This window comes from Nothoprocta perdicaria, unplaced genomic scaffold (genome assembly GCF_003342845.1).
Source record: "Nothoprocta perdicaria isolate Ctin4 unplaced genomic scaffold, notPer1 scaffold_180, whole genome shotgun sequence".
Taxonomy (NCBI): Eukaryota; Metazoa; Chordata; class Aves; order Tinamiformes; family Tinamidae; genus Nothoprocta; species Nothoprocta perdicaria.
The window spans coordinates 347,462-371,784 of NW_020454983.1; the positions used below are offsets into that span (position 1 = coordinate 347,462).

Here is a 24,323-nt window from a genome sequence, read left to right on the forward strand (position 1 = left end):
GGCGGCGAGGAGAAAGCCTCGCGGGCCGCGACGGAAAGGCGCGGCGGGCCGGAGCGCAGGGAGGGGGCGCAGGCGCGGCGGGGCCGCCCGCCGCCCGCCGAGCTCGGCGCGAAGATGAGCTTGTTGTCAGCCATCGACACGAGCGCCGCGTCCGTCTACCAGCCCGCCCAGCTCCTCAACTGGGTCTATCTGTCGCTGCAAGACACGCACCAGGCCAGCGCCTTCGATGCCTTCCGCCCCGAGCCCTCCTCGTCCCAGCACGCCGAGCTCGGCTACACCAAGAGCGCGCCCGAGCTGGGCTCCTCGCTCAGCTCCAGCTATCTCAACAGCTTCTTCCAGCTGCAGCGCGGCGAGGTGAGTGCGCCGCGCTCCGCTCCGCTCCGCGCCGCTCCCCCCGCGCCACGAGGCCCGCGACGCGGCTCCGCGCGGCCGCTGGGGCCGTCGGGCGCCGCCGCGGGACGGGCACGGGCGAAGCCGCCCTCCTCCTCCGCCGCCGCCGCCGCCGCCTCCCCGGGCGCCGCCGCTCACTCCCCGGTCAGTGGTTTGCACGGATTGCGGAGCGCGGCGGCACCGGGAGGCGCCACCTCGGCCGTATAAAGAGGAGAAAAAGGAGGTGAAAGCACCACAGGCAGTCGTGGGAGATGTTAGGAGACGGTAAAATAAAGATTAGATATAAGGGAGAATGGTATTAGAAAGGACACTTGAGCCCTTCCCGAGCGGAAGGGGTGGAAGGCGCCGCTTAGCAAAGGGAGACCAAAGGCTGGCACCGGTGCAAAAGGAGAGGTATGGGCAGGGACGTGACAAAAATATCCATCCAAAAGGCTTTGCACACGGCATTTCGTAACGCAACAACGCGACCAAATGAAACCAAAAGGAAGGAAACCAAGAACTATGGAGTTGGCCAAGCCAGTTCACCGCGCGGCGCCCGCGCACGGGAAGTTGTTGAGGTCAAGCACTTGTGCCGCCGGGGGCCCTAGTCGTGCGGGGCCACCCGCCTCGCTCCCCGGGGCGTCCCACTGCCGTCCCCGCCACGGGACGCATGTCACCCTGGTGAGGAGAGGGCCCTGGGCAGCGGGGCCGTGTCCCTGACCTGCGCAGCGCCCCTTCCCTCTCCTGCCTCACCACCCAACCCAGAACATACGGCTGCAAGGCATTCTCAAAATACATAGTTTTCTCCTGACATGCTATAGAATTGTTAATTACAAACAAATTGGTTTTCCCTACATTTATGATGTTAAAACTGCTAATGAAGGACCACACATTGTACATATACACACACATTCTTTTTTCTTATTGGGAAATTTTCTTAAGACTTTTGCAAAAGAAGTTTAGACTCAAAACAGCCACTGTTTTTGCAAGTATATAAGTCAAAATCCATCCAGTGTGATCTACCCAGCCTTATTAAACATAACAAGCACATCAATTTTGCCAAAAAGGCCAACAGTCAGTAAAAACCAAACCTCTAGCTACGTACCTACTGAGTCCAAGTTGTAGCTTTGCCACTCTGCACCTGGCTCGGGAGCTTCTTGGCTTCCAAGTCCTGATAAGAATCCAGGATTTTGGCGTACACGGACTCTTTCCAGATCAAGACTAGGTTGCTCTGTTAGGTCTGGGTTTGGCAGAGTCAGCATACGTTCCACTCAGCATCTGTCCTTTTTCTTCCTGGGAGAAAAGGAAAAATGAAAAGTAATGGAGGAGGTCCAGGAGATCCTTGACATCATCCCTCAGAAGCAGTTTTCTTTTTTTTTCCCCCCCCTTAAAGTTTCTGTTAAGTTCACTTTCTGCTTCTCCAACACCACTTGCAAATAGAGGCTCAGTCTTTCAACTCTCTCCCTTTCCACTTGGCTCACATTTCTATTTTTTCCCTTGTGGTCCCAAACAATTTTTTTTTCCTTTTTTTTTTTTTTTTTTTTTTTTCCCTCTCTGCTAAATTTTTTCCCTTGGCATGTTAGGCCTTCCCAGACTGCTGCTTTAGCTAAATATTCAAACCCCTGAGTGGCCACCCCACTCAAGGTGCTCATTTCTGATGGGATCAGCTAGCTTAGCTGCATTTCTGTGTAGATTCCTATCAATTTATGAAGCACATGGGTGCAAAATTATACTACTTTCATTAACTTCATTACAATTTCCTGAAGCATATATGTCACAACAAACAGGAATGCCAGTGCTATGGAAAGTGTAAAGCATTCACTGTTCAAGAGGAGCTAAAGAGTCATTTGATTCTGTACAGACATTTTAGCTTTTCTTAAAAGAGAAACTTCTCAGCCATTTGTTCAAGTCAGTTTTCCAGCCTGAGAGAACAGTAGCAGTGAGTGTGTGGCTGGTCAGAGGCACCTTTTTACATTTTCAGACTTTTTATGTACTACACTTTCAGAGATTGCACTTACGAAGGGTAATCCAAAAAGAAAAAAGGGAGCTCTGCCATCTTATGTGACACGAGAATGCATTTGCAGCACTGGATAACTCTGAGCAAAGTAGGGAGCTGTTTAGTTCCTCCGCTTACACCGCCTGCTCAAACAGAAACTTTCATTCAAGAGTTTAGAAGGTGTTAGAGATACTGCTGCTCAGAAAACGTTCTGTCAATATATTAGATGCTCTGTTCTTTCCAGAAACTAGACTGCTTTTTGGCAGGAGTCACCCAAGAGACTTTCCTGCAATGTCATGCTCTTAATTCTTGAAATTCTAACATCTGTTTATTTGCAGATGCCATTCAGTATACACTAAATATTTGGATTGTGCAAAATTATTTTGGGGAGCAACAGTGCTGCCTGCTGCTTTTGCATCCAGTGGGCTTATGCTATCTTTGGAACATGCATAGCTTTCCACAGCTAAACTGTTGACTCTTTTCTACACAGTGCTTGCTTTGGTTGGCGTTTTTTTTCCTCCTGGTTTTGTCCTGGGTTGGCTTAGCTTGGAGCTGAGCTGTGACAATGATTGACACATAGCTGTACCCAATTTTTGGAAAGTGACCTAATGAGAGGCCAAAATAGCAACAGATTAAGAAGCGATAGGATCATAGGGTATAAAATAACCATGTGTCCTGTGCGTTGCCTTGCAATTGAAATTTTCTGGAGGAGATGGCTTGGAATAGGAGACAGCACTTGTGAAAAGTTGCTATTATCCAGGCTTTGCCAGTCTGCATGGTAGTGCCTGTGTATGTGACTTGCATGCTGACCAAGGAAATTGGACAGGGAAAAAATAGTCCAGCACCCACAAATAGCCTTGCACTTAACCAAGATTTTTGTCCTCCAGACTTTTTCCACTACAATGGACGCCTTCTAAATAAACATGATGAACACAGCTGTTTGGTGCATAAAAGCCCATTGTACCAGGAAAAAAAAAAATGGCAATCATAAAGGTTTAAACAGTACAGCAACAATGAATGTTTTGTTCCATATGCAAGACTCATTTTGCAGAATGGACCTGCTTTAAATAAAACTTTACTGCTGCATTTATTACCCTAGATATGAAACGAAAGCATGTTAGAACATTAAGATGCATTAAATCGGCTATTGAACTGAACTCCACCCTCATTATGACGCCGTCCTTCAGAGCCAAGTATTTGAGGTTTTGTTGTGGGGCTGCTTACATGGGATTTAATGTATTTGAGACATAGCCAGGTAACTGTGGCTTTGTGTCATTGAGTAGTATGATTGAGAAACCCAGAATAAACTTGGAGTAGCATAGCAGAGTCATACAGTATTTTTCTGTACTCAGAATAGGCTTCCTACTAGGCTTCCCAATGACCTTTTCTTTGGTCAAGAGGAGATGGCCATCAATAAATAGAAGTTACCACATAATATGGTATCAGAATTGAAAGTAGACTTCTAATACCGCTCAGGACAATATTTACAAGCAAAAGGAGCCCATCAATTCTTTGCCAATGTACAGTTGTCAGCTTATCATTTCCAGAGGGCAGTTCCTTCCAGAAATCTCTACAGTAGCCACTTCCTGGAGCTGAAGCAGTCTTATTTTAGCATGAATAACTTTAGAAATGGGTCTAATCAGTAGCACATGTGGAGTAGCTGCTATGTTTGACTTGGGGACTTCTAGAATATGCTTTAACAGGGCACTCGGGATGGTTCTAGGGCAAATAAAACAGAGATGAGCATTAGCAGATATTGCCTGTGCTCTGAAGTATTTCTGATCCCCCTCATTTTCTGTGCTAAATTCATTATTACTTATCACTCATGATCCACAAAGTTTAATATACTAAGCATCTCAGTCAGGACTTACTGCTTCTCCGTTACAGAAGAAATGATCACAATTACTTCCTCTTAAGAGTAAAGATTGACAGCAAAAGTCAGTATAGAATTTAGGTTGCCTGTAGCACATGAAGACATCTTAAAATATATGTTTTCAATATTTTAGTTTCTACAGTTACTTATTCTTCAGGAAAATGCAAGATTAGCCTTTAGCAGAGACATAGGGTGACTTGGAGTGTGCAGCATCTTATGCGTTTCACAGGACTGAGCAACAGGACATCCTCCTTGCACAAAGGCCACGTCAAGGCAGTTGCTACTGGTGTCCCCTGCCCTTCTCCAAAGAATCTTTGGAGCTTAGCTGAGAACACAGAGCCATTTGCCAAGGTGAAGCAGTATAAACGGGAAAAGTAAAGTTATTAAAAACTTTTTTTCTTAAAAGAAAAAAAGTTTGCAAACAGAATTTAGCAACTTTTTTGGACCTCCTCTTTGGTTGCTTAGCCTAAGATTTGTGTGCTGTGAAATAGTTAAGTATTTCATCATGACAGCTATCTATAAATTACTCTTTTACTGCATCCTTTAATAATAGCAATTATTATTAGATTAATTTCCACTTTTTTTTTTTCTCATTCTTATTCACGTAAGCAATAGTGTTTTAGAGCCCTGCCCCTACTACAGTTTTCTGGAAAGGCAGTAGTTCAACAGTTTGAGCAACTTCTGTACTCTGACTCATTTGAGAACAATTTGGGATAACTGGACACATACAATACACTTTTTGTAGCTATTTAAAGCTCCAGTAAACACATTTCCAATTGCTTTTCAAGGAGTTAAATCACAATTCAGGTATATTCTCCCTTCTGCCTCGTGCCCCTGCATAGATATTTTCTTGTGGTTCTACAAGTAACATTTACAAGAGAAAAAGAACAACACACACAGCCTCCCCTTTCCTTGTCAGAGCAGTGTGAAAACTGGCTACAAGTGAAAGAATGAAACTAGCACGATGCTGCTAAACACATAAAGCCATCAAGCTCCAAAAGTAATTGCTTTTTAATCACTGTCAGTTCCAGGACATCTTCCCGCTACTGCTAACAGTAATAGCTGTGGGCAAAAAAGATCCAAGGGAGAAGTGCATTTACAGCAGAGAGCTTCCCCTTAAGTCTCTGCTGTTAGTACACCTAGAAACGCTGTCTCCAGCCTTCAGAACTTGATCCTAAATACCCTATATACTCTAACCACAATGTTAGACCTTGTTCTTGGTCCTTGTAAGGACCAAATGGTCCTTAAATTATTTGCATACATTTCTCGCAGTGGACCTCGTAAGAGATTCCAACTAATTAAATCTGTTGGTCTGGAGACAAACTTCTGGAGAGATTAGGAGTACCAGCCCAGCTGTTCCCCTTCCTAGCAAGCCCTGAGGCTGTTTGGGAGTTGGTTTCTCAGCATGGCAAGCCTGGCTTCCACTGCCCAAGCAGTGAGTGCTCTGGGCTCAGAAGGTCTCTGACCCTACTGCAGTTCTTTGAGCCAAAAAAGCTCAATTTTCCAATTCACTATCTATCTTCAAATGCAAAATTTAGACAAGTATTAATAGGGATGTTAGAATCTAGAACCACTGATTTTTTGCGCCTATTCTTCTTTCAGCAGCTGTGTCCTCCCATTTTGCTGCTTTTATCTCTGGAAAAACACCCTCTTTTACTGAAACAAGAACAGCATCTGTGAAGGTGACATATGAAGGGGAGTCCGAGAATAAGATGCACATTTCATTAAGAAGTGGGAAACTAAAGTGATCAAACAACAAGATGCACTACTCCATTTACATTCCCAAGGCATTGCTTTAGAGTTTTTTTTTTTTTTTTTTTTTTTTTTTTTTTTTTATTCTCCAGGATAGAAAGTAGATATCCTCATTCCTCACACTGAGGCTGGATGAAGTAAGAGGAATTTGACTGCAGAAGACAATATGTAAGAGCCAAGTTTTGATTCTCCCAGTCAAGGAAATACTCTAACTAGAAACTATTGAGTTGTTCACATTCAGGATTGTTTACCTGAGTAAGAACAGCAGAAATCTCCCCAAACTAAACTCCTACTGATGATGTGTTGAAATTATTCCAATTGCCAGAGCCATTCGCCTGTTACTGCCTTCCCATCTCCACACCTGAAACAGATGCTGTTATAGATCTGTAGCACACCTGCACTACGTCTAACTCTAATTCAAACATTATTTACAGGTGGGTTTTTATAGCATGACACCCCCAAAACTTTCCACATAGTCTTTCATAGTCATTTAGCATCACATCAAAGGCTAAATCATGTTCGAAAGTGCTAAGAGCTAAAATATTAATTGTTCAACTTATTTTGGGTCTTCGAAGGAAGTGGTGCACCTACTGCTTTACCATTTGTTCATTTTAATAGTTAAAAAAGGCTAGCAAGAGAAAGCAGGACAACTGTATCTTCTTGGACGCAAATTACTCCCAACTCTTACAAATCACTTAAGGTTTTGCATTTTTGCAAATGGCTAATTGAGAGGAGCACTGCCATTTACTCCCTAGAAATTTGAAAAACTTGCCTGGAAACACATAGAAAATTCTAATTAGGGGCAAAACCCTGTTGGACTCTTTACTACTGTTCTACACGTACAGTTTTCAGATATGGTTATCTTACATACTTACAGTGTCTTCATTCCAAGACTCCCGAACAAAGGGCTGATGTAACCTTGTGCTGAGCAGTATTTTTTCACCCCTCCTCCTTTGCTCTGCACACACACAGTTGTTGAGAGCAGAAAAGCTACCTCCTCTCCAACGAGCTGCACAAACCATCAGACAGGCAAGGCTGACCTGATCAAGGTGCTCATCCGTGGAATATACGCAGTGAATAGATAATCACAAGGTGTATTAAGCTGTGGTCTTAGCCAAAAGCCAAGGCAGCTTCTCCACTTCTTCCCTACTCCCTTTTTTTTAGTATATGTGTCTGGGGAGGAGGTGGTGGTGGTGGTGTTATTTGGGGAATTGTATGGACTAGATAGCACACAGTGTTTAGCAATGGCCTTGTGCCTTATGTAACAGAAGTTTAAAAGAAGATTTAAGAAGCACTGATAGTTACTAGATGACAAGTAACACAAAGAAGTTTTCTAGGTCAGAGTTTAAACGGGCAATAACATAGGTCTAAAACCTAATTGAAGTGATTTCTGAATCTAAGATTAGAGGATATTTTCATACTTCTTAAAAAAGCATAAAAAACAAAACTGTGTAGCACAGCAAAAATAGCCAAGTACAGATATTGCAAAGCTAATAATACAATGCTGATAAGCTGTATTTGCTTAGAAACAAAAACAAATATGTTCTGTTATCAAAGCTAAATGCACACATATAAACATTGCCTAAAAAGTGTTACTACATATTACCTTAAAGCTTCTGAACAGTTTTGTGAAATGTAATAGTTATTATTTGTACCTCTGCTCAGTTTTCTCTTCCTAGGAAAATTGCCAGCAACTTGATGCCCATTTTGCTGCTCTCTGGAATTGCCCTTTTAGAAAGCCACACTGAAATGATCAAATTTAATGAAAGAACATCAGTCTTCACTTCATTGCAGATTCCTTCAGCTACTTTCTGAATGGATCAAAGAAACAGAACAAGTTTTGCAAAACTCCTCAAATCTTAGAGTAATTTAGCATAATTCAAACAGACAGTATTTCATAAGTATCACAATTTGGATTAGTTATTTTCTGCTGGAGGTCAATTTTTTATTCTCTGAAATACTAGAATCAGTGATCTTGTTATAGTAAAATATAAATTATAGAAAGACTTACCTAGCAAAGGTAGAATCAAATACAGGAATTTCTTCCCCTCTTTCTCATGCTCATTTTCAAGCCTAAGAAAAAGGTATTTTCTACTTTGAAAATAATATCCGTCTTTTCCCGGCCAGCACACTTATATTAAGTTTTAGTGGTTTCTAGATTATCAAATTTTACAGTAACCAGTCTAGCTTGTTGCTTTTTGGCATGGACTTTGCTCTAAGTAAATACTAACATATCAAATACCTCGAACAAGTGGAGTTTTAAAGTCTGCTGTACACCCATTTTGCTACCCACTATACCATTTTTACCACCCCTGTAAACTGTTGTTGGTAGAACTGTTGCATTGTCTTCTAAAACCTCTGTCTTAGGAAACATGTTTTTGTGTTGTTTCTAGAGATTTTGCCTTAAGATAAGCAAATACCTTCAAGAAATTATTTAGGTTTGGCGGCTCTCACTGCCATATGCAAGGTAGAAATATGTTGCTCTGTATGGAATGACTGAATGACTTGGTGGCTCTTTTGACTGAGCACAAGAGCAACACTCTGGAACAAACTCTGGAGTCTGGAAATTGGTGTTCACCTCTTATCCAGCTAAATTCCAAACAACCAACATTTCAAAGGCAGCCCTGTGCTCCCACAGGTCTCTCTAACCATTTTAGTAGTCCTAGGTTTCTAAATCCATTTGAAATTGTAGGCAGAAAGTACAAAACATTTGGGAGGAGGTGCCTATATTCCTGCTAGGCAGCTATATATATATATATGTATAAAAATTAGGACTGTGGATACCTGTGGTTGAATGGAAAGTAATAGAAACACACTGTTGTCAGAGCATCTTGAAGAAGAGAAAATTAGAGCTTTTAAGAGAACAAAGTTTGAACATTAGAAATCCTTGAAATAGGGGTGTTCTTGTATTCACCACTCTCCAATTCATACATTTCAGTTTAAAAGAATAATCAATTAACTCCTCCAACAGACTCAAGCTGAAAGAAAAAAAAAAAAAAAACTTTAGTCTACCTAGAAACCAGGTTACTCTTTACTAAATTGTTACTTGCTATTGCTGTTACCTTTTTCTCAAGTAAATGATAAAGTCTTAGGCTTCCTTGCTAAGATCACACTTGGAGCTATCGCATGTTTAAGACGGTGGCTAGAGATGCAGATCAACCTATCCAAAACTCTTACAGTCTCACAAGATAAAACTACAGTGTGTAATCTGATAGTGGATACGATTTATTTTCTTCACTCTATTGAATTTAATAGAAGTTTTTGCCTTCACACGAGTGCAGGACCTGGGGCCCTAGGCTCACGGTGAGGGGCCCGCTCTGGGCAGATGATGTGTTGTTCCTGCCTCTGACAGTGACCTTAGCTTTGCCTCCTTTAAACTTTGGCAGCCATCGGAGGGGTTTCTGTGCCAAGAAGGCATTACTGAATGTAAATGATATAAACACAACTGTCTCAGATGTAAAGTTCTTTTTAACCCCAAGCGAACGTTTCTTAGCAAAAGCTTTTATCGTAAGAAAGCTGCACAGGAGGTAAATGCTTTTTGTTAAGAGTGGCTTAAATAGGCACATATCTATTTCCGGGTGTTATTTTTCATATGTTTGGAGCGTCAAAGGACCCACCAAATGAAAGGAAACCGGACTCTTGTTTTTTAAACTATAGGTCAAATTGAGACAAGATTTCCTGCAGGAAACAGAGATGTTAACAGAGTGCGATTGTTGGTATTAAAGTGCAGGGGCCAAAATACGTCTGTTCCTTTCTCCCCTCACCTTATGTTATATAAACTTCATATAAGCTGCTATCTCCTGTCTACTCAAGCACCCTGACGTGATGCCCACAAAGCACGTTTGTTTTTCAGCAAAATTAGGAGGCCCTTGGATTAAGGTGTCTACTTCCCTACCTTCTGTCTGCCTTCCCTACCCCCAGGCTGGCTCTTCCTTAGCAAGGTCAGGGAGGTGAGTGGTCTGCGGCTCAGGGGAGATGCAGGCAGTCCAGGGACAGGGAAAGGAGAGCTCCTGTGGGGATGTGTTAAAGTAATTTGCCATGTGAATGGTCTACCTTGTCCCTAACATAGTGCTCGTGTGTTAGGGCTTCTCTTTAGCATAAGTGGGCAGTTGTTTAGCATTCGGCAGATGAAAAGGATCCCTGCAGAGCTTGGTGTAAGATTTAGAAAGCTCTTCCAACACTGTGCACCTTGGATCAGATCCTCTCCATTGCCACCTTCTTTCCACATCTACCAATAAAAGCTTTCTTTGCAAGGTCCCTGAACACTGTGTAAAAAAAGTGCTCCCAACAAAACTGTTATTTAAACATAACAGATTTGAAGTGGGGCCAAGTGGTGGCACGTGTTGTTCCTGCACCTTTCCATGACCTAAATGGGTGCAGAGACCTGCGGCACCAACTCCCTGCTCAGAGCGATTCAGTGATGATGAACACAGTACAACCTCAAAAGCCACAGCCAGCCAACCTGATCTAGAATCAGGAGATAAATCTATTCAGCAGAATAGAAGGTTTATCACCCTGCTACTGACTTACTTCACAGCTACCGACACATCACTCCACGTTCATTAAGTCTCCTTAAGATATATTTTCTTTCAATGGAGAGTTCCAGTGTCCTTAATCTGAAAATATTTATAATTTAGAAGTAAACTTTCATGTATGCGCACACACACACATGCAATATTTGTAGAACTCCATTAAGAAGGATGAATTAAGGTATACTTGGCTAGCCTAACTAGTCAAGAATGTAAGAATATATGAATGAAATGCAGGTAAACATAAATTGAGGCACTTAATTCATATTTTTTTGAAGTCAGCCTAACAAACAATTTTTTTTGTTGTTTTTTTGACAATCAACCCAAACATTGAGTCCAGAAGAAAACAGAAATCTGAAGCCCTAACTCGTACAACTGATTTATGTTAGTATTTTCATTTAATCTCTGTGTTTTCATGATACTTGAGTTGGTCATAAACATTGATTCTGCATTAGTTTTTTTTTTTCCTTAGGAGAAAGAGGAGAATTGTTTTGACCATTTATAAATAAGTGGAATACAAAAAGGTCACAGATTGGAAATGCTGTGCTCCAAACATGGTTATCCTCAGGTACAACTGTTCTGTCCTTGCACATGTAGCGTGGCCCAACAGATAAACCCCATGTCAGAGAAGAGTGTCAGGGGACTTATCAGGAAAGAGGATGCAGGTCCTGGGGACAAGCTTTGTATAAAAGCTTGCATAAGACGCTCAATTACTGCTCTGATACCTGCAAGGTTCCTCCTCCTGTCCCTTCACCTCCTTGACCTGAAAATAGCAATAGAAACTGGGTTTCCATTGATTCCATTCCATTCGATTTCCATTGATACCCAACAACCTGTCTATCAAACCTTTTCATTCATGACAAGGCACAGCCACATACTCGGTTCTTATCTGCAAGAAAATCCAAGCTGATAAACAGCTTGTCATTTCACAAGAGGGCTGGTAATGAGCACAGGTGGCCTGGTTACCATCACAGACACATCACAGATTTGAGAGTGTTTATGATTTATGGAATACGAATACCTTTTCCTCCATGCTGACAGGGGAGCCCACAGCTTTATCTAGCAAACTTCAACCAGCCAGGATGCCTGCTAACACAAACGCAGCTCTGGAAGCTAAGGCTGCTCTTTGTTTGTATTTGTTTTATATTGTTGCCAATATACTAAAGCAAAATTAGCTCATCAAAAATTCTTTGCTTGTTGCTAATTAGCTCATCAAAAATTCTTTGCTTGTTGCTTTTCAATTGCAGCCTGTTTCATGTATTGGAAAAACCGATGACTGGATTTATAATATAGAAATATGGAAGTGCTACAAGACCTCACTTCAGCATACTCAGTTAAGTCAAACACTCAGAGAAACACCAACACAAGTCATGCTGATTTACAGCTTGAACAGATTATTTTCCAAAGCTTTGAGAACGCTTTTAAACAGGAGTAAGTGGAGATTTTCCTTATTGTAGATTTTTTATGTTAGTCCACTGGATTTCAAGTGAAGAGTCACAATAATGATACCAAACCCAATGGAAATTATCCTGCTAACCTGGCAAAGTCACTTCTGCTAACTTCGATGTTAAATCCTTTAACTAGCAGCAATACTTAAGAAACAGACATCTGTGACAAGGGATACTTATGCAGAGTCCTACATCATGAAGGAATTATATGGCCACTTCTGTCTAGAGTTAGCTATTAAATTCAGGTTTTAGCAGCAGCTGATGTCACTTAAGGCAAAAAAAAAAATTGAATTTGCTTCATACTGTTTGGCCCAGTATGGACATAGTTAAGTCTGCCCAGATTTGGGGGATCTGCATTCCCTACTTCCATTCTTGAGGAGATAAAACAAGAGCCAGGTCCCTGCCATCCCTCCTCCTCCAGCCCTGCACACTGGCTCTGGCAGCAGGTTTTAAAAAACAAGTCTCCACCTGCGCTACAGGGACAGGAGTGGTGGCAGGGGTGCTTCTTGGCTGCAAAAAGAAGGTGCAGGAGTTTTTGGCTAGGTTCACATTCCCAGCCTGAGGAGAGGACTTCATCCTGGCAGCAGCGCAGTGGAGCTTCCATCATCTGGTGTCCAGTTTTCTGTTCCCTTTGCACAGCCAAATTGTTGCTTCATAGAAACATTATCCCTGCCACTGCAGTGCAAGTTTCCCAGAGACTCTTTTCCCTAGTTCATTCATTTTCATTCAAAACTTGTCTTCTGTCCTTGCTAACTTGGCTGTCAGATGAGCTCTGATGAACATTGATCCATACCAATTCCAAAAGATATTTTAATCACACTGGATCAATTTACAATCAGAAAAATAGGCAAAGATGTCTCGTGACCCAAGAGCAGTTGCCCATAAACAGCTGTCCATATGACAAAAGCCACCATCCCACTGACACCCATTGATTCTTTTGTTAAGTCCAGCATTGATTAAGCATAAAAGCTAAGCAGAAGCATCTCTAATCTAGCCTCTAGGCCTATCTAGCCTCTAGGCTAGATTAGGAAAAAAAAGGCTATTAGAAAGTAGGTATTAGAGGAGGGGGAAAAAAGTGCATGTATGTGGGAAGCAGGACAGGAAGCAAACTTATTTTTAAGAGAAGATTTAGAAAAAAGAAATCCATACTGTCAGTAGCCTCGGACCCTTCCATGGTTGGCTGGGGGGGGAGGACATTACTGTTAATTGGTATCTTTTAACTCATTGCTAATCACAAACAAACTGGGTACTCTGATCTGATCAAAGGGAATAAGTGCTTTTTCAGCTTATCTGCGTTTGTTGCTCATCGTTCCATGAATTGTGTAAACAAACAGCTCGGTGGCCAACCTCCGGCTTCATTTGGTTTCACTAAGGACATTTGTTGAAGCTAGAAATTTACAGATTTAAGCTGCTTCTGTGGATATTTTGAAGTTACTTCAGAAAAATACTTATTGGTTAATTGTTGACAGCAATAATGAATAAGAGATTTAAGCAATTTACTTTCTGTCTTAGGCACTAGGTCACCTATTGCAGAAGAGAAATCAGAACGGCTGATTGATCCCTTATATTTGCTAGACCACTAAGTGTGGTATCCCTGTAAGTGATTAAGTTGGGAAGTCCAAGATGAACATTATACATAAGCAAAAAAAATGGACTCCATTTAAGACATACGATCACTCTTCTAAGAGGTCTATGAATAGTTCTTCTCTTTTAGGGTTGTTATTGAATTTCATCCTCCTGAAGTATATTTCATGACTACTTCAGAATGACAGGACTTCTGCAGATGTTATAGATATTTTAGCTGCAAAAGCGTCACCTAGTTTGTTCTTCTGGCTCAGTCCTGAGACTAGAAAATTAGTTAACTCGGTGAAGTCTTTAACTTCTTTCAACAAAGCTTCCAAAAAGCAGGAACTGCAGAAAGAATTGGTTTCTGAGAACTATCCTGCAGGATACCAGCCATCATCAGCTGTTATCCTTCTCGATCCACAGCATTACCATGTTAAACTGGACTAGACAGATTGGAAATCCGACAAGTTCTTTTTCCATTTTAACTGGGTCTCTATTTTAATTGGCGAGACATTGTTTGTGGGTACCAATACATACTTCCCTTTTGAGGGGCGCGTAGTGGGGGATATCTTAAAAGTTCACATTTAAAATAAAAATAAACCAAAGCAGCCCATGAATACCAGACACACATGCTGCCCCCACACAGCCCATCAACAACCACTTTGAGCAGCTCAGCTCATCCCAGCTTCAAGTAACTAGCAGAGCTCCAATCATCACCTTAGAGGTGCAGCAGACACTAACAGAACTTAATTCAGAAATGGAATTATCTAGACAATTCTCTACGTTTCCAGAGATTTGCTTCTCAACTCCTATAAGTCTTAATAACAACACACCCTTCCCACATAAGCAGGATGTTATCACTGCTATTAATAGCTATTTTAAACCAGAGTTCTGGGAAATAGGTAATGCTGCCCCTCAACGTCAGGCAGATTTAAAAGCTGACATAAGAGAGACACTGTTATGGTATCTGTGCTTTCTTCTCTATTAAAGACACTTTTATTGCTAAAACAACAACAATACCTGTTCCCATTGATTTTGGTAAGGAAAAGCTTATCATCCATTTAATTATTTGGTTGCACTATCATATGTTTAATAGCACACTCATATTTATTTTTAAAGTTATCCCATTGCACACACACACACACACATACATTTTCCTGGAATTCTTAAATCATTCATATAAATGTTACCTGACCAAAAAGCAGAGCATTGAACCTATACAAGACAACAGCTGCCTCTTCCACAGAAGACCACACGGTAACCTTCCTGATTACAAACCCTTAAACTAGAAACACTCAGCAAGCAAAGAACAAGTAAGGCCTTGCTTCCCAGCATTACCAACAGATACATTTCAAACATCTACTAAGTAGAGAGAAGCTTTTTAAAAAATACATAAGGTGCTTTCAGTTTGGCTACCGCTCAACTATACACACTTTACAGAGAAAAAAGAAACATCGACTTACATTTTGAGTAAAACTTCCCACCAAGCCAGGCTCTAGGTGTTACTGCCAACTGCTCCATCCTGCTAGTATATCAAGATAAGGAAATCCTAAATTAATTGCAGCTGGCCCTATGGGCCTTGTAATGAAGACCTGTAATGAGGTCTTACTGCTCCTGGAGAGGATTAACCCTTCCACTGCCAACTTCATTCGATGTGGGCACCCCAGAGGGAGGCAGGAATGGCTTGTGGTGCTTGGAAAACCTCACATGCTTTTTAAAGGAATCACTCAGCTTTGCGCACTGTTAACCATGGAGAAAGATCTTTTGGGTGAAATTCCTCAGAGAGCAGTGTCCCTGGCATCTCACAAATGTTTACCAATAAGCTGAAGTTTCAAATGAGTCAGAAAGCAGTTCCTTTTTCCTATTTTTCTTCCTCCTGTCATCTTTGTAAGACCATCAACATTCTCCCTGTCACTCTGCTCACTAATTAGACAACCTTTTTGAGTGTGAAGCTAATTCAGAACTTTTATTCAAAACACTCTTTAAAACTCCTCTTTACAGCTGTGCAAAAACTCAACAAAGGTTAGATTGCAGGTTTGCTCAAACAAGTGCCCCAGCAAACAATACTGTTTTATGTATCTTGGCAATGTTCATTCATCCCTTGTCTTCTACACGGCCTAGGAAGATGAAAAATGACTTAACCACCACTTACTTTCACCATATTCATTGCATCTTCCTGGACTTTTGCTAGTTGATTCCAGGGGCCAGGAAGAATTTTACTACCACTACTTTTTTTAACATAATTTGTCTTTTTGGAACAGCTTTTTTTTTTCCCCTCACCTCTCTAAAGAATTTGAGATTTCCACAGGATGTAACACAATTCACAATGGTGCTCTTAATAGTATCTTTCAAGTGCCAGATTGATGTGTTTTTCATGATGACTCAGTTTCCAAGTGATTTAAGACCATTTTCCAGGTCAGATTGGCAGGAATTGCTGGAGCAGTTTGCCTGACTATGCAGGGAGGATTGAAGCAGATGTGTAACATCTATTTTCTCTTCCACTTTCTTCCTCTAGGATCTAATACTTGTGACTTTCCTGCTTGAATGTGGACCTTAAGCTGATTATACGGAATTGTTTCATACTGGACACACTGGATGTTTTGGTCTGTCCAGCTTTGGCACTCCTACCTGCCCTGCCAGTTGATCCAGGTGGCCACTTTCAGACCTATGTGTTATCCGGAGGCCACAGAGTCACTGCTGGCAACCAAGGCGATGATTTTGTTTTATCCCAGCATGTAATCTGCTGGGATCCTGCTTGTGATAAGACATTTGGTTGCCACGCTTTAAACAAGCAGAAGTTTGTGAAGAAAGTTTGCTGAGAAAGTGGCCAAGCTGTGGTCTTTATAACCCTTAAATTTCCCTATCGACCTGAAACAGGGAGTGAATTATGTAACATCCAGTCATGGTGCCAAATTGCTTCCTTGTAAGGAGGTAATAGCTCAGTGTAAAGGATATAAAAAGGAAAACCATCACCAATGCAAACCATAAATCCCAGAGCAGACAATAGACAGATATTTGTTTGGTTTTTCCCTCATGCTGGTCCGTGGGCTGGGCCTGCAGACAGAAATGGCCCGCAGGCTGTGGTGGGGAGTTGCATATTCTACATCCCCGGGGAATGTTGCAGATTGCTGGAAAAGGTAAAGAATTTGGTATTTCCCGTGTTCTGTAAGAATAGGATAATAATAATAAGGAATTTGCCATTTTACTGAAGTGTTTAATGCACGTGAATTACTTTAAGAATCTCCTCATGAAAGGGCTCTCATAAAGCAAGATTTTGTACTATTGTAAATACATCCAAGAGAAAGTAGCTCATAGGGCGAGAAGAGCTTCTTAATGGCCCTTAATTAATACTATTTTGGCATCCATAGCACTTTGCCTTCCTCCTGACCATCTAGTGCCAAGAAATTCTCATTTTAATAGCATCCAATAAATCCCAGAAAATAAATTCCTGCAATATCGTTCTTTAAAGTTGTGGGGGTTTGCCACCTGAAGCAAATGGACTGGTTCTCCTGGCTGCAGCTCTAACATCTTGAACGAGCACAGGTCTGTATTTGCACTGTGCTGAGTGTAACAAAGGGAATTTCAGCACCACTTCACGTGTCAAGTCCCTGCTGAGGTCACTCACTCTGCTCAGCATCTTCTGAAGGAAGAAAACGGTCTCCAAATGGGACAGAAAAGCTCATAATGACTTTTTTTTGGGTCAGACAATGGGTCAGCAGGGAAGTTCAGAGCAGGGTGTAGGGCTCTTGACTCCCTCTTTGTGACCCTTAGACCTGATCTTAGTGCCATACATCAGCTTCAGCTTTGTAACAGCCGGGGCTGTGGAGCTCTGCACGTTGGGCTTGACTGTAGTGTGGGTAAGGGGGGAGTATTGTCCTAATGGCAGTGCCCGGCCACTTAGACTAAATGTTTATTTAAAGGTTCTGCCTTCCAGGATAGGATTCAGCAATAGTTAAGGAATCACCCAGGCAGTTGTGCCTAGGGCTGTCATATACTTTCTGGGTGTGATTGCTACCCAAAAACACATTAGCTGTACAGATATCCTACATATTTGAGATCTCTGAAGGAAACATAATTCCACATGAGAATAATTTCACAAACTCTCTAAATCAGTTTCTCTAGCTATCTTCAGTATATCTATCAAACTTACATAAAGATCCCAATTAAATATTTGGATTCAATAGCACTGAGAAACAAGTTCTCCATGTGGACACAGACCAGAACTCTTCTAACCTCCCTTCCCTGTAAACGAGGAGTACCTCTCTGCTGCTGCTGCTGGAATTACACCAGTTCAGCCTCACTGTCAGAGGTACACGACCCTAACAGGGAAGCAGTTTCCTGGGAAATGTGTCCCGTTATTTGAGGGTGGAAAGAACTGTATGTGGTTGGATCTGTCTCTACAGCACTTCATTACCCTGTTTAAAAAAGATGCCATTTACTTTTTAAAATCCTGCTGCACACTTTCTGCTGAGGCTAAAGACATTAAAAAGAATCACTGCTTGTTATCTCAGTTAAGACAATTAGCTGTGTAGGTGATTATGGGTTTCCTGCTGTTCTGAACCTTCAGGATGGCAAATTAGCTGCTCCTGATTTTGATTTGCACTTTGAGAGAATGAAGATCCTATAGAGGTGGGGCACAAAAACTAGGCTAATTCTACTATTTATCATGAAATGTTTAGATCACAGCAGGTTTCCCCCCAGAAAATCCAAAACAGATGTAGATCTGGATGTTTCTTGTTACTGTTTGAATGCTGTGTTGACTGTCTCAGCAACTAGATTGGAAATTAAATTTACATTTTCCTTGGTATTCTTTTCCTTTCCCTGACTTCAGTATTGTTCTTGTAAATAGTTTTGGACACAAAAATGTTCCTTTTTGTGGCTTGGGCTTCCAGCTTTTTGCCTGCACATTCTGACCACACTGTGACTGTGGTCGGGTCAAACAGAAGAAAGACGTCTTTGCTCAGAGGAAGGCTGCTGAACCACAGCGATGGATGGGGTGTGATCTCCAGCGATGGGATGACCAGCTCCATCACGCTGCCTTTGGGAAGCTTCTGTACTAATGAGCTGTATATTCCTTTCCCAAAATACGCAGCTATGTTCTTAATGAAAAGGTTCATAAGTTGGTTCCTGCTATTTTTATCTGTTCTCTACTACAGAACAATCTCTGTACAATACTATGTTTAATTTAACTTTTTTCCTTTCTTTTGCAGGCTCTGAGCAGCAGTCTGTATAAGAGTGCATCTCCTTACGGCTCTCTCAATAACATAGTGGATGGGCTAAGCTCCCTCACAGAGCATTTTTCTGACCTATCCCTTTCTTCAGAAGCCAGAAAACCCAGCAAGAGGCCACCTCCTAATTACCTGTGCCATCTCTGCTTTAACAAGGGACACTACATCAAAGACTGCCCGCAGGTAAGGAATATACAGTATTCTGGAAAAAATCTTCATGAAGATTTTGATTTAGTGACATAAAATGTCTCAGATATTTTTTTAGAGTAGGGCTGAAGAAATATCTTGATAAAGTACCATGCTAGCTATGTAGTCTGTTAATTTATTCTTTATCACAATGCTGAAAAAAACCTGCTTTTTCATTCACCTAATAAGCATTACAGAAAATATTCCCCCAGACATAAGAATAAGTAAATATTGGAAACTATAAATGACTACTATTTAATTTTCCATCACATAGTTTGTATAAAATATATTCTAAAGCAGCACACTGTACAGTCACTTTTGGCAATGGCACTTAATAAAAACATGACAAGTTATATATGCTAAAGGAAGATAGATTTTTACACTGGACTAGAGCTTTGAGTTAGTGTTGCAATAAGACAAGTTTCAAGCACACCTTAAGCAAAGTGTCCCTTGTCTCATAGGTTTGCTCTATTTAGCAAGGTGTGATCATCTTGGACTCCTAGAACTTATTTTGTGGTGGCCTTAGGAAGGAGGTATAAAACAGGGAGCACTGAAAGCACTTACTGATTGGCATGTTTTTTCTGAGGTTCCAAGGCACATTCGCGAGCTGGCGCCATCCTCTCCAGTGTCAGCAGGATGCACCTAAACTTTCCCTGCTCCAGTCGTATCCTATACAGAGGGAAAGAAAGCACTGCTAGCATTCTAGAAATACAAATGTTTCAGAAAAATAAAGTTGCATAAAGTTAACAAGAGTTTGTAACAGTTTAGGAGGTCAGACACATAAAAACCAAAGCACAGGCAGCAGAGAATTTTGCAGACTTGAGTGTGGCACTTGAAAATATTTTTACTTTTCAGTATATTGAGTAAAACAGTGTTCTGTTTGGAAAAAAAATACAAAGTTCTCCTTACTAGAAGGATTAAAAAAAATGCCTGGTTTGTATACTTCAGTGTTTAATGTACTTTGTTTAACATGTAAATGTAAAACATAAAGCTAGGACCACGTAATAGCACACACTACTTAACAAGAGGATTAGAATTAAGAAAGAGAGTGCTGAAATGCGTGAGGGATGACAGTGCTGTGTAAAAATCAAATGCATGTAACAGGTCCCTTGTTGAGCAATACACACGGAAATGTAGCTTGCACAGCTGATCCCAAGTGAATGCATCAATAGTGCTGGAGCACATGTTGTATTTCACAGGTGCTTTTACAGTTTAAGGCACTGGACATTAAAAAACAATTAATGAAAATTAAAGACATATCCACAAGAATTCAGGAAATCCCCTCAAATCCACTGAGGTTCACATAGGAAGGATAATTTACTTACATATCACACATCCTGTGTAAGTTTTACATATGACTTATGATTTCACTGGTAAAGTCTTCAGTTTCCTAGAGCACCAGGAAATAAAAAGTTTACTTATAGAGCACACTTTATGGCATACCGGGCTGTAACTACTCAGCAAGGAGAGAGAGGCATCTACGCCCAGTCCTCTACAGTTACAGGCAGTCGTATCCTACAGTCCCTTTCATAAAATGATGATGTTCTAGTTGAAAAGCATTTCAGTATTTTGCTTTCATTGCTATTATGTAAAGCTTCTTCCAGAACTTAAGTCCTCTAATAATGAGAAATACTGATTTCTTATTTGAATATTATATACAGTACACAAATGCTTAGGTTTTGAGGTATAATTCCTTTGGCCTTCAAAAGCCCATTTGTCATTGACAAAAGTACAATGAAAGAGATTTAGCTTGGTATTTTTAAAGTATTTCAAATTGAATAGAGAAATAATCTAATCTGATTTGGACAAAATATGTATCAGTAAATAATACAGGATTTTTATTTTATGTATTTGCCTAATAAGAAGCAGATAGCTTGAAATGATGCTTCATGCATTTTTTTTTCCTACAAAACAAAGAAATTGCATAATAACTTTTAGACATTTTATTCTGCCCTGTTTTGCTCCATAAAAACACTATATAAAGGTATATTTACAGGTTCCTTTTCCTGTTGCTGTAAGACTTGATGGCATACCATACTGATGATAATATATGAATCTATTTAGATTCATTACTTAGGTGAGCACTGTATTTTAGAAAGTTAAATTAAAAAAAAAAAGGAAAAAAAGAGCTTTAGCATTGCAGTATCTCAAGTATCTGCAGTTTGTCTTTAAATAGTTTGTGTGCTCTGTAGTGGCAATCAGTGTGGTTTCTGTTTTAGAAACTACCAGAAATGATAGCACTGTTATGACTAGAGCTCATTACTTCATATCTGCACAAAATAGCAGAAACTGTACATGAGGTTTCTTCAAGCTGTAATAACTACACATATAAAAGCACAGCACTTTTTATCTTTAGCATCACCTTTATAGCATATCTACATTTTCTCTGAGATACTTTTTGAGTTCAGACAGTTTAGATGTTACCACCTTTTTCTTCTCATGTCTCCAATGTTCTTTCTCATGGAAAACTCTCCATGTCTTACATGAACTTAAGAATGAATAGAGGATCAAGGTCTAAATCAGTTATCTTCAGTTTAGTACTAGGTCTCTTAAACTGTCATTGAAAATGCCATCACATATACAACTCTTTTTTTTCTTTTTAAAGGGAAAGTATTGAGAGCATTGTTGTTACCTTACTGTTTACAGATGGCCAGGTGCATGACACACAAACACACACGTATAAGAATTTCCAAAACTTCTTTGTGTGCTTCAAGGTGCTTCACCAATCTATATATGTGCATTACAACCACAGGTTTCTGTTCTTGGGCTAGGACAAATAATGAAATTGATGACATTTACCTCGCAGATGTAGAAACTTATACCTCACCTTTCTAAGAAATGTTATACTGTCTCCTTTAAGCCCTTGTTTTCCCTGCACTTTCTAATTTTTTAAACCTGTGAGTATGAACACTGACTTCTTTTGTGCTGCGTATGGCCTGTACAGAATGAGTGTTGCCCAAAGGGCCTGATAACGGTGTGTGTTGCACTATCCGTGTGGATAAAACTCCTGGTTCTAGTTTTGAGAAGCTGGTGATTGATCCATTTATATGGATCCTTTGAATCTTGCAAAAGTAGTTTGCAAACACAGCCTCGAGTCAAGGGGAGTAGCAGGTAACCAGCATAGCTGCTGGGGTTTGGATAGATCAGCTTTGACCACTGATGGCTTCCAAAGGTTGTTGATGGCTTCCAAGGAAACACAACTGTTTTCCAGCAAACTGGGAGAAATACCTATGCTCTTATTCAGGGACAGAATGAAGGGTCAAGCTGGATGCTCTCCTAGGATCCTGAATCTATATGGTGCAGTTTTGCAGATTTCTGCATGGTTTTGGTTACAAATGTACTTGTGAGCGTGGGACATGGTGCTGTGAGGCCTGGGTTGTTCATGCTTCAGTTCCCTCAGCTCAGAGCGCTAGAAAATAATAGAATCCAGACAGTGCAAAACTTGCTACGAGTAGAATGGTATCTCAATCACCAAAATTACTCCTCCACATACAGTGGTAATATAGGATACACAACAAAATGTAACAGCAGCTAAACTCATCTCTGGTACACACCATGGATTTGAGTGACTCTTACTGACAGGGACCGGTTTGCCTCTATTAAAAAGCAAATAAAACGCTATTAATCTGCAGTATATGCAACTGCTTTCAAACTATGTGAGGTATTATGGCAAACAAACACATTTACATCTAGCCCCTCATTTCTGTATCTTTAAAATATATTTTGTCTCTAGAATATATGTTACTTTATATATATACACATAAACATATATATATATATATATAATTTGTCCTGCCTTGTGACAAGTGGGAGAACTTCCCAAAGTGCCTCCCAGCACTATTTTTTTCTATTGTACATGTTAAAAGTACAACTAATTTTCTTAGAGACATCTAATTTTTATTTTAGAACTGTGCAGAGCTGACGAGATCCAAACCCTGTGCAGGCCCCTGAGGGACTTTTAGCAGCTTCCTTGGAGAAGAGCAAACACGGCCATTGCACTGCCCTAAATCTGAGCACTATTTACTAACATTTTGGTATTTGCTGTTTGCAGTAAACCTCCTGATAAACCATAATTAAGTGCTTAGCCTGGACACCAAGGCTGCAAGCATTTCCCTCAAGAGGGAAAACGATGTCTGGTTTCCAGCTTTCCCACAAGCTGATTTATTGATAAGGTAGAGAAAGGGCTACCAGGTCAAAACCACTCTGGTTTATAAATTCCTCATTCACCCTGATAACAAAGTAGTAATAGAAAGATGAAATGAATCATGTTTTCTCACTTCAGCAGAGCACTTTGGTTTAGCATGAAATATACGTTGCGGAGTCTCCTTCCATGCTTGGGACTTTTCAAGATCTGATTGGACAAAGCCCTAAAAAGCCTGACCAGAATTTAGCATTGACTAAGGTAGAAAGTCAGTCAAATCACTTTTCTTTTTTTTTTTTTTTCTTCCTCAAAACGATTTTTCTCTAGGAAAAATATGTTTCAACAAAATGTTTCACTGAAAGCAGAAACAAGAATTTTAACCGGCCATCTACAGCAAAAGAAAGAGTCCACTTAATGTTTTATAAGCTTCATTTGCTCAAATGAGTCTTCATATTTCGGCATTTCCACCTTGAAATTCTGGAATTATTCACATCTAGCAAATATATCAGTATTTCAACTTTTCTTCCTTGCATTAAGAGAATCACATTTCCCAATTTCTCATAAGTTATCAGAAAATAAATTTTCTGATGATCCGTATGCATAATTAGAGGTGGACAAGAAATATTGATTGGGGAAGTTGGCTTCAAGGTCATTGGAGTTACAGGTCATGTTAACTTTCTTGCAAATTCAAGTGACAGCAACAACTGTGTTTCTTTTGATTTTTGAAACAAGTACCATTCCTAATATTTTCAATATCTTTAAAAATAGTTGATTCCTGAAAATTAGTACCATTAAGCAATCATTCTCTTTATATTCTAGAAACACTAGTTCTGACTCCACACAAAAATTCATTACATTTATGTTGTAAAGGTATATAAGGGGAATCACCAGTTCACATTATAACCACTTGTCAAACTGAAAGACCCAACAATAAAACTTCAGTCCACAGACAGAAGTGCTGTCACTAATAGAATAATCTATTTCAAATTAATTACCAACATCTTAGAAGCTTCTCTTTTTCTTTCCTCCTTAAAGAATAGTCCTTCTTTTCCTTGCAAATTTTCTCCACAGGGCAGAAAGTTAAAAAGTTCATATGATAATTAGAGGTGAAAAAAGGAAGAAAAATCCTTTTCATGTCATACTGCATTAAGTGCCAAATTATTATTAGCAGTAGCAACCATTTCAGAGGCAATACAATAATCCTGCTTACTAGTTCGTCCTCAGATTTGAGATGG

General features: G+C 40.4%; 1 protein-coding gene and 1 long non-coding RNA gene across 2 annotated transcripts in view; one reads left to right on the forward strand and one right to left on the reverse strand.

Moving 5' to 3' along the window:
• The first annotated feature begins 109 nt into the window (after window positions 1–109).
• ZCCHC24 (zinc finger CCHC-type containing 24) overlaps window positions 110–24,323 on the forward strand; it is an 87,674-nt gene continuing 63,460 nt past the window's right edge. The window contains exons 1-2 of the mRNA XM_026036580.1: window positions 110–354; window positions 18,744–18,944. Coding sequence (XP_025892365.1) covers window positions 115–354; window positions 18,744–18,944 — 441 coding nt within the window. The 5' untranslated portion in view covers window positions 110–114. The remainder of the gene's footprint in view (window positions 355–18,743; window positions 18,945–24,323) is intronic.
• Window positions 19,530–24,323, reverse strand: part of LOC112945062 — a 77,283-nt gene continuing 72,489 nt past the window's right edge. Inside the window, exon 3 of the long non-coding RNA XR_003248939.1 lies at window positions 19,530–19,616. This is a non-coding gene — a long non-coding RNA (uncharacterized LOC112945062). The remainder of the gene's footprint in view (window positions 19,617–24,323) is intronic.